General features: G+C 52.0%; 5 protein-coding genes across 5 annotated transcripts; 2 read left to right on the top strand and 3 right to left on the bottom strand.

The window, feature by feature from the left end:
- Positions 1–193: 193 nt before the first annotated feature.
- On the bottom strand, positions 194–2,297 carry PV08_08751 (uncharacterized protein; the record flags this gene model as incomplete). The annotated part of the gene is made up of 7 exons (XM_016383076.1): positions 194–505; positions 577–683; positions 739–931; positions 1,041–1,360; positions 1,421–1,732; positions 1,788–1,949; positions 2,003–2,297. 7 exons carry the CDS (start codon positions 2,295–2,297, stop codon positions 194–196), a joined length of 1,701 nt encoding a protein of 566 aa, XP_016233779.1.
- Positions 2,298–4,272: 1,975 nt separating this feature from the next.
- PV08_08750 (uncharacterized protein) lies at positions 4,273–5,256 on the top strand (the record flags this gene model as incomplete). The annotated part of the gene is made up of 1 exon (XM_016383075.1): positions 4,273–5,256. The coding sequence occupies one exon, from the start codon at positions 4,273–4,275 to the stop codon at positions 5,254–5,256; it is 984 nt and encodes a 327-aa protein (XP_016233778.1).
- A 465-nt stretch (positions 5,257–5,721) lies between these two features.
- PV08_08749 (uncharacterized protein) lies at positions 5,722–7,203 on the bottom strand (the record flags this gene model as incomplete). Its single annotated transcript, XM_016383074.1, has 5 exons — positions 5,722–6,037; positions 6,103–6,422; positions 6,477–6,794; positions 6,867–6,957; positions 7,028–7,203. The coding sequence occupies 5 exons, from the start codon at positions 7,201–7,203 to the stop codon at positions 5,722–5,724; spliced, it is 1,221 nt and encodes a 406-aa protein (XP_016233777.1).
- Positions 7,204–8,369: 1,166 nt separating this feature from the next.
- On the top strand, positions 8,370–10,981 carry PV08_08748 (uncharacterized protein; the record flags this gene model as incomplete). Its single annotated transcript, XM_016383073.1, has 7 exons — positions 8,370–8,849; positions 8,905–8,923; positions 9,237–9,529; positions 9,583–9,789; positions 9,847–10,343; positions 10,421–10,772; positions 10,883–10,981. 7 exons carry the CDS (start codon positions 8,370–8,372, stop codon positions 10,979–10,981), a joined length of 1,947 nt encoding a protein of 648 aa, XP_016233776.1.
- Positions 10,982–11,891: 910 nt separating this feature from the next.
- On the bottom strand, positions 11,892–14,749 carry PV08_08747 (uncharacterized protein; the record flags this gene model as incomplete). The annotated part of the gene is made up of 16 exons (XM_016383072.1): positions 11,892–12,004; positions 12,090–12,353; positions 12,430–12,494; positions 12,597–12,851; positions 12,911–13,052; positions 13,109–13,161; positions 13,234–13,354; positions 13,426–13,504; positions 13,576–13,677; positions 13,748–13,762; positions 13,846–13,926; positions 14,001–14,075; positions 14,127–14,180; positions 14,256–14,450; positions 14,525–14,578; positions 14,642–14,749. 16 exons carry the CDS (start codon positions 14,747–14,749, stop codon positions 11,892–11,894), a joined length of 1,776 nt encoding a protein of 591 aa, XP_016233775.1.
- Positions 14,750–16,517: the final 1,768 nt, after the last annotated feature.

Below are 16,517 nucleotides of genomic sequence, written 5' to 3'. Positions count from 1 at the left end.
CTGTAGGCTGTATATACCCATTCTTATGTGGCACTGATTGAGATTTGGTCTCTAGTTCAATCAGTCTACAGAATTTGTACATAATTCTACCTCGAGTTGCAGATAGAGTGGCCCTGGAGCGATTAGAGCTTCCCCTCGTCGGACGTGATTTTTCCGACTGACCTTTGAACAGTCGTCATGATACTCTCATCGCTCAGTCAGGTACATGGTATGGATCCACATTCATGGCCCCCTCAGCAGCGATGATGTAGCCTAGAGCACACTCGGTGAAGGCGACCTTGGGCTGGCTGGCATAGAAGCTGTCCAAGCTAGGATCTAGAGCGTCGATGAGATGGGTGACCTTCCCATCTGGGTGAAGAGTCAACCATGGCTCAACGCATTGGCTCGCTTTACACGACTTCATCACCATCAACAGTGCGTCCAACCTCGACACCACGTTATTGACGGGCTGGCCATTGATTTGGACGAACGTTTGGAACAGATTGTAGGTCTGGTACGGATCGGTCTGGATCAACCCAAGAGTTGTCAGTCCAAAGAGTCAGGTCCCAATAGCGATAGCTGTCAATTCATCCGTACCTTCATGTCATATAGCTCGTGCTCGTGGTTGCACCACACAGTGTACATTAGGTCATATTGTGGACTGACGATACGTATACCCTTGTAGGTGTTATTTGCATGAGGTGCTGATCAAATCGTTAGTGCCCAGTCCTGGTTGCCGACGACCCAAGTGAGACTTACTGAAGCTACCATTGACGCCCGATCTGTACAATGCTCCTTCTTCGCCTGCGACTCCCCAGTATTCGACTGCAACGTGCTCACGAATGGTTGACACTGCCACCTTATCCATGGCGTGTAATGTCAATGGCATGGGTGTGCCGTCGAAGTCTTGACGAAGAGGAATTTGTGCGAGATCGAAAATTGTAGCTGCAAACTGCCCGATGGTCAGCTGGACTGCCTCAAAAGCTAAGGACGCGACCACGGTGACTCCAGTTTGTGAACAATGAGTACACGGTATATTACGCAAATTGGATTAGGCTTACGTCGTGATGGGTCGTGGTGAAGCTAACGGAATGATTCTTTGGCACGCCGGGTCCGGCAATCAGGAACGGCACATTGACATCTTCCTCAAAGGCACATTGCTTGCCTGGATTCAGGCGGTGCTGACCAATATGGAAGCCGTTGTCGCTGGTGTAGATAACGTAGGTGTTCTGGTCCATGCCGAGTGCTTTGAGCTTTTCAAACAGAGCACCCACCATTTCATCAACAGCCTGCAGCGATTGCAACCGCTTCACGTAGAATGAATCATTATAATCGACCACACTCTGGTTCTGACGATGCAACTCTTTCACCCAGCTGACACCTTGAGCCTATGTCGACCCGGAGTTAGTGTCCCTTCTGTCTCCCTCAGAACAAGATGAACATGCCTCCTCAGGATTGAAGCTAGGCCCACGAGGGACCTTGGAATCTAGAAATAGGTTCTCGTGTCGTTTTGCCGGTCTGGGAACGTCGAACCAAACCGAATTGCCGCGCCCGATGATGGATTCCGTATGCGGCGCGATTGGGGCAAGCCCCAAGAAGAAAGGTCGGCTGCTCTTCGCTGCCATGTCAAGCCATGAGAGTGAGAGATTCGCGATGATGTCTGTCGAGTACTCTCCCGGACGGAAGGCTGGAGGTTGATCATTCATCTGTATGCAAGTGTTATAGTATGTGTATGTGCCCGGGTCAAGGAGAACTACGCCACGATATTAGCAGCAGGTCAAACACAATGAGACCTTTGGGGTCATTACAGCCGGTCTGATTCCAACCTGCAGGGAGTGGCTTGTTCCAGTTGGCGAGATTGTGGGCGTTGAATAGTTTGCCAGTATAGTACGTGTCGTAGCCAGCATTCTGGAGCCAGACCGGCAGATACTTGTCGTTGTAGCCTTCTTGGACGAACTTTGGGTACCCGCCTAGAAGAAGATATCAGCCAAGTCTCAAAGCTGCAGCTGTGATCCCGACGTACCCCATGGAGGATAGACATCAGTGACATTTGTGTTGTGAGCCATTTTCCCAGTTAATATGCTAACGCGTGCCGGGCAACACACCGCAGTCGTGCTGAAATGCTTTTCGAAACTAGTCCCTCCATCACGCAAATGCTTCATGGTCTGTGTCTGATACTCGAGAGAATGTAGCCGTAGATCTTGGTCATCCGTCAGGATGAAGATGATGTTCGGTTTCTTCTTAGTTGGACATTTGGAGGCCCACGAAACCGAGAGGAGCAGAAAGCTTACATAGGCCCACGTAAGGATCGGGACCATTTTGGCTATATGGAATTGGAAGCATTTGGCGCCGAAATTGAGCGACTCGGGAGAGAAGAGCAGCCTTTATATCCTCCAGTCAAGAGAGCGACAAAATCCCACGTGGAGAGTCGAATTCACACCTCTGAAGCGGTTTCCGCTTGCATGCTGTTCCGGTCGACGTCAACAGGGACGGAGTTGTCACTAGTCTAGAAAGTGGTCGAAGCCTGGATCCACCCTACATCCCAATGTGAGGTAAGAATATAATCCCATTGCGGAAAATTCAATGGCCTCTCTGGTAGGTGGGGACTGTGAAAGTATGCTAACGTCAAAATGCAGCAAAGAGAGTAAAGTACCGGTCCGGGCATTGGTGGGTCTCAATATCAGTCACATGAGGCGTACTGTTGAAAGGAGTGCATGGGCAGTGGCGGTGGTGGCACTCGTAGGGCCATGCCGGGTAGCGATCTGATCTGTCTCATGCTGACCAAGATCAGAATTCCGCGGGAAATGGGCGAGCATTGAGCAATGCGAGAAAAGAGGAGGTAAAGGTTGCAGACAATTCAAAAGCTATCAGGCGACCCGTAAACCATCGCTTGTCCAATTCCGTTGATATACGACGTCAATCAAGGTTTAGTCGCCTACCGGTGGTGTAGTCAGATTGTCACTACGGCACCCTTACACTGTCACGGAGATGCGAGCTTCGACGATACGCCGCATTCCCGCAAGTGACTTTGTCAGAAAAGGTGGCTTGAGATTTTGGTATGCTAGCGGCTGGAGGATAGACGGGAGGGGAGTATAGATTGTCGAGTAACTTGATTAGTGAGCCGTCGGACTCGGTTGTCGTCTTGTTCCTGCGGATGCGAATTTCTGGATCTCAACATTCTCCGTGCCTCGGCATCAGTGTCCCAGACCTAGCACTCCGTAGGGCACTCTGGGCATTCTAGGTCATCAGATCTGGTGTTCCACCCCACGGGGCGCCGCCACTGAAGAAGTGGGATGCTGAGTCGCCCGCTCCCAATCTCGATTGATGACTGTCAAAAGATCGGCGCATCTGGTTTTTGCTGCGAGGAAAGCAACGTATCACGGCGGGTGAAGCGCAGACAGGACCACGAGCACTCCTTGAACGAGAATGCAAGAGATTGTTTGGTCCAGGCCTTTAGGTTCCGCATTGCTCTTCCCTTCGCTACGAGCGTAGAAGCCGCCCGAGATGTCTGCGGTCTGAAAGAGGATGAGTGAGTGTCTGACGTGGGGACCTAGAGACGTCGTCTTATTGGTCGTTGTCACGTTCGTGGAGAACCATTTCTTAAAAGCAGCGTGGTATTCAACCGCAAGCGGGACTCTTCTCACGTCGGACTTCATCATACGATGTCACAGACTGACATTTGGGGGGGGGAGACCTCTCACCGCCGAAGACAGACTGTGTCGATGACGGACCCGGGAATCAGCGTCGTTCAAAGCTGTTCCGTAACCTTTCTTTCCGCGGCAGTGTCGCACGCCCAAGAGACGTGTCCTTCAAAACCACTGGCCCCAAAACACGACCAGATCCCGTCAAAGCACCTCGAGCACCCGACCCAACAGACACTGCATCACTTCACTCCATCATGGACTCGATCCCGCAGGTCGTTATCATCGTCCAATAGCCTTCAGGCCGAACTTGACTGGGCCGCTTCTGGGGTGAGCACGTTTCGGCAAACTTGAAGTCGGAGAACTAGTTTCGGTATTGTGAGAAAATCTGTCACTTTCCGAAGAGGTTTCAGTCACTTCAACCCCGGATTAGCGAGCATGTCGATCCTCCCAACTTCTTCCTAACTCTTCCTGGACAGGTCCAAGTGGAGCTGAGGATCCACCATTTTCGTCAACAACTCCCCGGGAAGATGCTCCTTTTGAACCCCCAGCCCGGTCCATGGCTGGGATCGTCTTGCTGTCGTGAACCTCTTCTTCCTGCTCTGGCAATAGACATATCGTTGGCAGAAAAACTTTTGAACTTGCAAGCAACATGGACAAATTACCAGCGTTGGGCCGTGATGTGGTCGGTTCAGCACCAGTTACCTTCCAGGCATTTGGCGATCTTTTACGCCGACCGGAACGTTTGGCATTGCTCAACAGCACTCCAAGAGAGGTCCACCGCTATGGCGACCATGAGCGTCAAACCCTCGATCTATATCGCCCTTCTTCAAGCTCGGGCCAAGATAGACCGATCTTTGTTTTTGTCCACGGTGGCGCCAATGTCAGCGGGGGGAGCATTGCGCCCGAGATCCCAGGCGAAGTGGTGTACAAAGGTCTAGCCTTTTTTCTGACACAAGACATGGGTTACGACGCCGTTGTGATGAACTATCGCCTGCTACAGCACGGTGCCGTGTTCAACAGCGGCGGACAAGATCTCGACCTCGTCATCAGATGGATTGAGGAGAATCTTTGCACGAGAAGAGACAAACCGAGGACCTTGTTCCTCATGGGCAACTCGGCCGGTGGTGTACATCTAGCTGGGTGGCTCTTCGATAAGCAGTTCACAGGATCGACGCAACGAGTCACGGAGCCTTCAGCAAAGCTCTTTCTCAGCAGGGCGATTATTCTTAGTTCTACGCTGCTGGCAGATCCGGACAACTCATTCGTGACGCACATGGTGCCTCATCTATTGAAATATTACACGACCCGCGAACTTATCGTCCACAATGCACCGATCAATTTGATGCGAAGGAAGTACAGCAGTCACGCCAAAGATGACAACGGGGCAATCCTGCGCCGTCCAAAGCTATTGCTCATCGCCACCGAGTATGATCCTGTCTTGCTCATAGACACGATGAAGCAATTGACGACAGAGTGGAAGGACGTCGGCGGACAAGCGGAATATTGGGAGCTTCCGGGCCATAATCACCTCAGTCCACCACTTGCCCTGGGCACAGGTGACAAGGCTGCTGAGGCATGGGGTTTCGAGCTCGCAAAACGGCTTTCCGTTGATCATAGCTCCGAAATCATTTGATGACGGAAATAATGTTCGCTTAGAACGCTTTTTTTGCAACTTTTGCAACACCATAAATTCAATCCTTTAACCCCATTTGGGCTATATTGACCTCATGTTGAGCAGGTTCTCGTCGACGGCCGATTAATTGCGCCGGCGGCCACCGATGACCTAATGGAACTCCCCGATGCGTCGGAGAGAAGACCTGCAACTAAAAGGAAGAATTTTCACCCCTTTAGCTATGTATATTCTATGGGACCTGGCCTCCTAGTGCCAGAGGTCAGACTCGTCAATACATCCCATTCAACTCCTGGGCATCGCCTATTGTTGAACGTTGCATATCAATTCTTCTCTATCATTGCATGAGAGCATTTCCGGTTCATTTCGAACTGTCCATTGCTTTCGACGCTGCCAGAAGCTCAACTGACCAGGTCATAATGTTTTGTCAAATCCGCAGTCAGTACATCCTGCGTCTGTGACTTTTGGTCAGAACATCGACCGTCTCCGTAGCGGATCGACCTGAAAACTTACACGGAGGAGATGACCCAGCCTGGCCGGATCTTGAGCAGCCGCGTGCATGTATTGTAGCGTAGGGTCTTTCTCCAAAGCTGTTGATCCATCAATCCATATCCGCTCCAGGTTGGCTGAGGAGATAGGATCGATGAACTTGTTGAATATTTCTCTCCTCGTCTGATCGTAGATCTCCAGGATTTTCAAACTAGCCTTTTCTTCGTGAATGCCCCGCAGAGCATCTACGAGGCTCCCAACGTCCGAAATGCCTCCAGTCAGACCAAGGCCACCCCTGGTCGATGTGGATTAGTTCCGTTCCAATGCGTGTGTATATCAGAGAATGCGTCGTCGACTCACATTGGGTTGCACAAATGGGCCGCGTCTCCAGCAAGGAGGACGCGCCCAACGTGCATTTTCTCCACGCATCGATTATTCATCACGAAGGGACTCCACCTGAGCACCTCATACTCGCCTTCTTTTGGTGACCCCGGCAAGAGCCGTTCCATTTTCGCAGCGCGGCCCTCCATGAGATCATTTTCGCCGAGTGCACGACGTTCACCGTAGCCGAAACGCCACAAGCCCGTATTGTCAATCTTGCAGGCCATACCCCAGTGCTCGCGATCGACAATCCATTGCGTATCGGACCATCCGGCCTTTTCGAAACCATCGTAACGGATCTGCCATCAAATGTCGGCGGTTGTCCCCAAGACCACGAAAGAGAGCCCACCTACATTCATTGCCACAATTTGCACATCCCACGTCTTGCCGGGGAACGAGTCCTTGAACAGCGCTCTCCTTACGGCGCTCTGACCACCGTCACACCCAACCATGAAGTCCACATCGAACGTCTCGGTCTGACCATCGCGTTCAGCTTCAACCAGGACATGACTGTCATCTTGACCGTGGCCAACGTATTTACAGCCCCAGTGGACTTTGGCGTTGTCCAGTTTGCCAAGTTCTTCGTACAACAAGCCGGCTAGGATGTGGACGGGCAGGATGAGGGATCGGTCAGTGAACGTCGGATCCTTGGTAAAATCGACTTCGGTGATCTGACACGAAGTCTCTGATCAGGACAATCCACCGATGCCGTTGGTGGACAGTATACACTCGTAGTCTCGTACCTTGTTTCCATTGAGCTCCCTCCAGATCATTTTTTTGCCTTCCAACCCTCTCTTGAAAGCTTTATCCAGGACTCCGGCACGGCGCAAGACTCTAGTGCGCTGCAAATTCAGCACAACGCCTCTTCACCTCCCCGGGACAAGGAACTGATCAAAAGGCATACCTGACTGCGGGAGGTCCATAAGCAATACCCCGTGGACGTGGGTCGATCTGCGTGGCGGAATCTATGACATCGACGTCGATTCCGCCTTGGGCGAGCATCAAAGCTGTGAGTAGGCCAACGGGACCTGCGCCAACGACGAGCACTCTTGTGAATTTTACCTCTCCCATGGACCGCATAGTGATGGCAGTGACGATTTCTGCGGAAACAACTGGTATTGAATCGTTAAGGGGGTCGAACTTTATGTTCTAACGGCCTGTTTGTAACTTGAACGCGACAGAATAACGACCAAAGCCTGGGACGCCGAGCTTGAAGAGGACACTACCGTGTCAGGCACTGAATTTCAAATGCCGTGTCTGTGACGGCCTGCTCAGGCTCTTGTCGGTCTCGTGGATGCCCGGGATACATCTCCCTGGGATCATGAAGTTCGAGGACCTCCATACTGCGACTCGGGCACATGAGAGCCTCCGGCATGTCGTACTCCGTTACTAGGTAGTTGGGACCTAGCCAAGTCAGTGATTGTCGCGCCTTTGTGTTTCGGACTTCCCATTTTACCCGAATGCCGAAGATGTGGGACCGGAGACTTCGCTCAACCACGGCGTACTCCGTACCCCGGAGTGTTACAGCCCCGTACTTTTTGATTGGAGGTTGTTTGAATGCCAACATCTACTAGACCTCCTCCGCTGTCGCGGGGCGTCGATGCGTAGAATGCTGGGGAGATTCCTTGGAAGTTGGAGCTGTGTGCTACACGGTCACGCCTGCCTTCCCGACAGGACTGCGACGCCACGTGATCAACGGAAAGGTCAATTGCCCAAGGCACGTAAATCGTTCCTCGCGGTGTGTCCATCAGGTAACAACTGGCACCCTTGGTCTTTGTCAAAGTTGTGGTCCTTTGCACTACGACTTGATCTTTCCAAAAGCCCTCGCCTGTGATCCTATGGCCACGCGCGCTCCTCGGTCAACGTCTGCCCATGATGCTTCGAATGAGCCTTACCGCGAGCCACCTATAACACCCGTGAAACTTGTCGAATCCCGAAGCGAGTGACTGACGCGTGCACTCTTTCTTCCGAGTCCGACAAAATGGACGGTGAATTTGTGGCAACCCCGGTATCTAACGAGCCTGAGCCTGAGCCTGCACCGGCGACGAAATACGCCAAAGCCTGCAGTTTCTGCCGCATAAAGAAAGTCAAGTGTAAGTGATTGAAATCTCCTAGGCTCTATCGGTCCGGCTAAATTGGGTCCAGGCGAAGGAGGGCATCCGTGTAGGCAGTGTACCAACCACCATACAGAATGCCTTTTCCCTACTCGAAACCGTCAAAAGCCTCGTCGAATTCGTAGTGAGAAGATGTCGACCCGGCTCGTTCGATTGGAAGCTTTGATCAATTCGTCATCAAAGACTCATCGAGCCGATGCCCATGGTGGACATGGGAGAGCAGCCCCTACAGAGGATACCTCGATCGTTCGAACCAACTTCCGTGTGGCGGCACTCCCCAAGGACGACCGATCAGCGATTACAATACACGAGGTTGAAAGATTGGACAATGCCACCAGGTCTGAATCGACCTGGGTGCCATCTAATCTCGACTCGACCCTGGACCGTCGTCAGCCTAGATCCGTAGCAGGCGCAAATTTTGACGGCCAAGGGAACAGTACTGGATCTGATCACGATCAGATGCCACGCGTCATCATCGATGCAGCGTACTTCCAGAGTCAGCAGAGCCAAACCGCTACGACTGCCACAACAGGTCTCAAATCGCCGAGCGTCGCAAAGACTGGAAGCGCCCAAGCTCTAGCAGAAAGCCCAAAGCAACTCTTAGCCGAGATGGTGAGTTATGGTCGATGATTCAATACACGAACGGGGACTGACATTCACCTTCAAGTCTAACAGGGAATACTTTGGTAAGAAGGCGTAACATGTTCAGTTCTGCCAAGCTGATATGGGAATCCGCGAAAGGACCGAGAGCCTTCTTATCTATTGCATCTCAGCCAGGTATTGAATGGCTTGAGAGCAAGGTGCAGTACCCTGGCATGAGAGAATCTTTACACAGTTTCGCAAGGACTGTCACCATGCTCTTCAAGCAGAATGCGGGCCCGACCCCAGCAAATTTCCCGGCTTCCGAGCCTGCTGAGGAAGTTGCTTGGTCGTACGTCAATGGCGAGTCTGGCTCTGGCAAGGTCTCCGAACGCGATGGCTAACTCGATACACTTGTAGCATTCTTTACAAAATCGCTCGATGCCGCCTTCGGTATTGTTGACCAATACTGGTTCTGCACTACTCTGCTTGAACATTTTCGAAGACCGAGTCCAGATGATGAAGATCTATCGTGGTTTGCCCTCCGCTTCACGGTATATGCGTTCGGATGTCGAATCGCTCTGAGTCAGACTGAGCCATATGCACGTGCGGCCGAGGCGTCCATGGCTCTTTTCAGAAACGCTTTGTCGGTACAGTCAGACATCATGCATCGTCACGCTACCATCAACGGCGTCAGAGCCTTATCGCTCATGGTGAGTCTCGGAATCTGGCAACCTACACGAACGAGTGCCTGACAAGAGAACAGGCATACTTCAGCGAGGGCATCGGTAGCCCCCACATGACATATACCCTGATCTCGAATGCAATGCGCCTGGCCATTGCAAAAGGGCTCCACTGCCAGGCACCGCCTACGTGGAGACTTTCACGGCGGGAAATTTTGCAACGCAACCAGCTGTTTTGGAATATATACGTACTGGATAGGCAGATTTCTTCCCGCTCGGGACTTCCACCAGTAGGATCGTCATCCTGGATGAGAGAGATGCTTGATGTTCACTGACTATCATCACAGGCCATAGACGACGATGAGATTAGCTGCGAGACTCCCGAGATATCTACTAGCGTCAGTGATACAAGCGCCACATTCACCACGATCTGTGTCCTGCTTGGACAAATTCAATCGCAAGCATATAGGCGCTTGTCAAGTGCCCGAGCCCGGCGACAACCTACAGAAAAAATGATACGCGCAGTGACCGAGCTGAACGCCAAGGTAGATTCCTTAAAACATACCGTCAAGCACTTCATACCGTTCGATGACGCTGTCGAGGATACCCAATTGCCACAAAACATGACCAGATGTCAGCTCATGGTGGCATACTTTCTCTACTACAGCGTTTTGATCGACATCCACAGCTCTTTGCTTGTCCCTTGGTTCCATTTCACCGACTCAGGCCAATTCGACGCGTTTCGAGCCCAGGTGGAAAGCTCTTGTCGTACCGTTGCCGAGACTGCGCGCCGCATCATCCTGTGCACTGGCTTGATCCGTCTGAAGCCCAATACACCGGTACTGTGAGTGTCTGTCCTAGCTGATGGAGCAGTCTGTTGTCCTGTGTACGAGATTTGACACCGATCTGATCAAACGACAGGCTTGCACTGTATGGACCATTCCGGGCATCCATCATGCTTTTCATCCATATCCTGTCCAATCCAGGTGCGGCCACCGCCCAGTCTGATCTGGTTCTGATGGGTGTCGCCTCGGGATACGCTCATCGTCTCAATTTTGAGACGGGCGGTGCTTTCAATTGGCCATACATTGGTGAGTGGGCTGCAGCGGCTTCCGCGGCCGTTCACTCAGCCAGACCCTCCGGTGCAGGTTTCGCAGCTCAAGTTCGCGAACCCAACACTGCGATGATGGACTCATCAGATGCTGGTGTCGGTGCTCAAAATGAAGCTGAATCCAACACTCCCAACTCGGGTGAAAACCAATACTTCCAAGAGGTGTGTTCCCACCTCTACAGTTTTCAAACTTCTTGAACTTCGCCTACGCGCACGTACTTGAGGGGGAGAAATGGTGATTGCGGATGGCTGACTCTGTCTCTTATCTACAGTTATTTGACCCTTCATTCGAAGGCGACATGGACCTATGGAGCACGTTGGTACCTGTTGTATCTTCAGAGGAACTGGACATGGACATCTTTGCGACCTGATAGGATGTTACTTGGAAGCAAACTTTCAAGCGTCGTGATGCGCCGCGGGCGAGAGACAGATGGCCTGTTCCCTCCCATGTCACAGGTTTGGCGCAACATCTGCCTAAAAAAGCATAATGAGAATCCCAAAACATTGTCAAGGACGTTGTCGCGTCGTGCAGTCGGGAATGACGGCATTGTGAGGATCGAAGAATTCGGGCCCAGGGCGACTTTGTATAAGTGACTCTGATCTCTGGCGTCCGGGGACCGGCAGCGTATAAGTAAGTATGTACGACAATATTACGACCTGAGCCTGGCCGCTGTGCGTCGAGTAACCAGTGATGCATGAAAACAATGATTGATCCTCACCGCATGGATTCTCTAGAATCTACTCCGAATGGCCGTTTTAGACCCAAATATCGACATCGGTAGATGGGGCTTTTCTTTACGCTAAGCTCTATCTCTGTCTCTCTGTGACTGGTGCCGACTCTCTTTGTTTCGCGTTGTAAGGGATTAAGGGTGGTAGGAAAGGTGGTTTCCGTCCAATCCAAACTCAAATTCAAAAAGTTTTTAAACACCCCGCCGGCGTGGTGAAGCGCTCAACAGGTCCATGCACCAATGTGCCATGGCCTCGTAGCTGTCCGTCGTCGTACGCGAACGCACTGTGACTTGGTGTTTCTAGTTTCAGGATTCAGGATTCAGGATTCAGCATGGAGTGCGAAGTATGCTTGTGCTCCGTATCCGCCACCGCTTTCACTTCTCAATGTATGTAGTCCCATACCCCAACATCTCACAGTTTCATGGCTATAGACCCGAGTGCCCGAGCCTTCTACAGCAGCACCTTAGGCCCGGGCATCGCCTTGAGACCTCAGGGCCGTAGGCACCAGCCTCCACAGACAAGCCACCACCACAAGTCCTGAGCCCCCGGGTCTCATGCTGTGGTCCCTTTATGGAGGGCCTCGCCGTACAGAGCATCCTCACTTTCGGCCGGTGCGTCGATTCTGTTGTTGAAGTCCTCTTTTCTATCTTGGAAAAAGAACGATACTTGTGGTGTCGTGGAAAGACGTGTCAGTGCCGCAGATCTTTCGAAAACCATAAACCAACCAATGTTTGGGGGACCAGCACGTACAGACGAGACCTCCAGCAGCAACGGCTGCCGCAACGATCCAGACGGTTCGAAAGGCAACAACGTAGCCTTGTTTCACGCCTTTGACGCCTGCAGCTAGTATCGCAGGCGTTACTCCGGGGATGCCCATCAATGCTTCCTCGTCGTGGGCTGCCAAGGCTTGGAGCAGGAGTGGCAGCGATGTCAAGGGTAGCCCTAGGGGGAGAGTGGCCTCGGCAACCTTGGGAGCGAGATTGGACTGCAATTTAGAGCTGAAGGTGGCGCCGACTGGGCCATGGGAAACGTGTGTCAGCAAAGCACATCGATTTTGACGACTGGAAAATTCAAAAACGTCCTCACTCACAGGCGGCCGTCCCGGTGGTGACTCCCACGGCTCGCGCCGCTACCAGCAAACCACTCGTGACCGAGCTATCAGTATCGTAGGGTCAGTCAGTCAATGTTGTTGCTGATGCTGGCTGACCTCGGAATACTCTACCAGGTTTGCAGAGTTCCCGACAGAACAGAACTTACATGAGGTCAGGAGGAGTGCTGAATTGGGCCACAGCAACAAGTGCACAAAGTGCGAGCCCGATTGGTACACCGGCCAGGAAAGGGACACCCCAGGCTGCGTTGGAGTCGTCCTCGTCCAAAGCCGCCATGCCTGCGTTGTATGCGGTGAGGAAGAGGTACGCCGCCACAATGACTATACGCAGCCGTCTGTATCGGTAACAATACAGGGCGGCGGCAAATGAGGCCACCCCGTAGATGATCTGCAGGACTGTAACACTGAACAGAAATGCGTCAGCCCGTGCGACTGGCGTCAATGAGAAAAGTGAGCAACTCACTTGGTCGCCATGAGAAGCGGAGTTCTTCCGTAAACTGACTCGAGCATGAAGGGCAAATAGATGTTGGTAGGCTGTACAAGGGAGACAAGTTTAGCTTTCCTGGAAGCAATGCTTTCACGCAGAAGAGACCTTACGGTGAAGACTGTGAGCATTAGTGTTGGAAACCAGACGCGGGTCTGTCTTAGATATTGTACTCACTGAATCCTTCCAAGAAAATGCACGCGAGTGCAAGACCAAAGTTCCGGCCACGTCTGTCCACTGTCAGTACGGATTTGCCTGGTCATGACTCATCTGCAGTCAAGAATATCGAGAGGCGAACTGACGAGAAGAGTTGATGATTAGCGATACCCTCGCCAGTGCCCTTCCACTCATACAAGGCGAAAGCCCCGAGCAGCGGCACCGAGACACATATTGGAACGAGGACCTGGGCGCTATCCCAAGTATCTAAACATCGTCAACCGCCATTAGTCAGGTTTCGTTGTCGAAAATTCCTCTCATCCCTGCAAACGACTTACAAGGATTTCGTGCCTGGGACAGACCGAGGCAGAAAAGAATCAAGCCGGCGGTCAGAAGAAGGCCCCCAATCCAGTCCAACTAATATCAACACATCGTATCGTGTCAAAGTTCAGAGCCGTCAGAGAATCGTTCGAAAACTTTCTACTCACCTTCTCAAGTTTCTGCCTCGACGTGAGACTTTTCTGCAACTCACGAGGCGGAGGTCGGTAGCAGAAGAGCGTAATGACCACCGCAACGGCGTACAATGCTGCCTGACGCGCTTTCGTTAGTTACATCTCTCTCCGAGTTCCACACCGTACTCAGCTCGACACAGTCACGTACATCGAGATACCAAAGCTAGAAATCATGTCAGCAAGAGGTTGTCGGACACATCGTGGGGTCATTGAGCAGGCCATTTCCGGTCGGTCGTCGACACTTACAATTCTGAAGCCGCTCGGACCATGATTGGTGACCAACGATGCGGCCGCATAGATCCCAACAATTCCTCCCAACGCACTGGCCTAGCAGATATGAGGATCAGCTTCATGGTGACACTTCGCAGAGGCGTCCAGACTCGGAGCCGAGCCAAACATACCGAGTTCACCACAGCCTGACCGGTCATCCGTTGACGATGGGGTAAAACTTCTGATACGATAGCAAAAGTAAGGGACTACAGAGTGTCAGACAAACTGAAAGTATCGGCCTAGGCTGAGGCACTAACGATGCAGCTGAAGGACAAGCCAATAAACGATTGTCCCACGATAGCCACACCAATCTACAGAGACAAACAGTCAGCCTTTGAATGAACAGAAAGAAAACCAACGATTGGTGACCTTGGCTGAGGACTCACCGACTCGCATCGAGACGTGATCAAACTACCGACGAATCCCATCGAGGTCAACACGATAAGTAGCCAACGTCTTCCCCAGTAGTCGGCTGCCTGAGCAACCGGGGCACTGAGGACAGCCATGGGTAGAGAAATGGCACCGACGATCCAATTACTCTTGTCGGCACCCCCTACCACCGCTGTGAGAACTTGACCAAACTTGGCGAGAAGTCAGCGGCGAGTTCTTCTGTCCGGCGCATGTCCCGGGAAGTAGCTCGGGGAGCAGGACTCACCGCTCCAGCTGTGACCAAGCATGTGACTGAAGTGAGGTTTACGATAAACATGGCCTGAGAGGTGTGAGTCCTTTGAGAACGACATATCATGCCTGGCTAGAGGAGCAGGCCGCTTACCAATATGATGAGATAAGTTTTGGCATGTACGTGGGCTTCGGGAGACTCCTGCTCTACTGGCGGAGCTATGCTGTGTTCTTCCACATCATGATGCTTGTCGTCCTCCATCTTTCCTGGTGGTGTCTGAAGGATCCTAAAGGGGTATTGAAACGTTGCTTGTGTGTGTCTCAAGTGATGATGGTCGGAACAGGTGGGAGGACCAAATCATACGAACTCTTCCAGGAACATGTCGCCCTTTTGAAAGGTTCCAGGTTCTTGTGGACTTCATCCACGTGCACACTAACCCCGGAAAGTTGGTGAATGTCCCCCGTACTATCCCCCGCGCCCGGGGGCCCGGGGCACTTTTCGTGCTCGAAACGAGCTGATGATGTTCGGCTCCGGATTCTTCGAGTGAGGCTGATGGAACTTTGCCGATTGGTTTTCAGCTTCCGGCCCCTGACCCTTAAAGCGATGCCCGCCAAGGATGCTCGGCCCATGCGAAGAGATCGGGGTATCGATTGAGCATCTCAAGCGACATCGTGTCTCAAAAATTTCTCCAAACTGCAATCAGTTATGAAATACATCAATTATTAATGTCACGAGCAGACGGAACAGAGAGCAGACGCCTCCCCAAACCTCACGCCAAGCGTAACTTACCAAGCACGCACTGCCCAGAGAACTCAGAGAAACCGCACATTTACCGCGGGCTTCCCGCAGAAGGAACTTCCTTTCCTTACGCTTGGGGTTCTGTAACTAGAGCAGCTAGATAGGAAGACCTATTCTCATTTTGTTATCACTCTGCCTGTTCCACAGGCCGTTCCTAACAAAGGGTCAGAACTTAGAAGAAAGTTGAAAGTGAGAAGATAATGAGTCGTGAGCATCTGGGTCTTAAAAGCGGCACCGTCTGCGTGAGCGTGCCGAGAGTTCGGAGCAGTTCGATCACTGCTTGCGCTGCCAAGTAGCTGTCATCACGGCTTTTTTGTGTGCGGCCTCATAAGAGACCTAATTCGTAACACACTACGGAGTACTCTTAACAGTACTAAGCCTATTATAGCTTGATATAACTACAGCGGCACATGCCACCAGACGCGGAATAGTGGCTTGGTCGTCTGACCAATGAATCACAGAGCCCAATATAAGACTTTAAGGCTCTCCTTATGCGAGAAGCCTTCGTTAAATATGCGACGCTCCTGAGTCTTGGCCGCGAGCTAATAGAGTTGAGTGTGATTCTCTTGACGCTCTGAGATGTGTGCTCCTGACTCTCCATGTTGCGCTGCCCTGTTCGTTGACACGGGGGTATGGCAACTTATGCACTTCTACGCCAAGTCCCACAGCCTGTTCTTCCAGGCCATTACTACCGGTTCACTACTTTTGAAAAACGTGGGACTGAGATCGCCCTGCAGGCAATCCTAGAGATGCGTCCTGGGGCGGCCCACGAGGTGCAGCCGATTCTCTTGTAGTTGCACCCAGCTGTCCCCCTCGGATAGATATGCGAGAGCGTTGCGATTTCATGCAGCAGCCAATATACCTCAGGGGCCTTGGCCGAGGCTGAGGAGAAGAAGCATTAGTCCCAAAGCAGTACTATATGTTGTCATCAACAATCTTCAGGGCAAATTTCACGACTAATCTGGGGCACCGCCACCTTGAGAGGAGTCTCCACTTTCATGCAGACTTCTAGCACGCTAGCCTCTTCTACGTGTTAGATATCCTCCCTGCGGTGAATGGCCAAGCCTATACAACCATTAGATGGTACCTGGACCACTTCCTAACCTTCGCATCGTCGAACTTGGCTATACATATTAATAACACCACTGCCCGTGTGGTCCCATATTGTCTTACCCCGAGTTAGTTCTGTGTCCCCGTAATCTCACGGTAGTGAGTTTGGCAGGCGGGAAGC

Source organism: Exophiala spinifera (assembly GCF_000836115.1).
Source record: "Exophiala spinifera strain CBS 89968 unplaced genomic scaffold supercont1.6, whole genome shotgun sequence".
Taxonomy (NCBI): Eukaryota; Fungi; Ascomycota; class Eurotiomycetes; order Chaetothyriales; family Herpotrichiellaceae; genus Exophiala; species Exophiala spinifera.
This window is presented reverse-complemented; position numbering and strand designations above follow the sequence as displayed.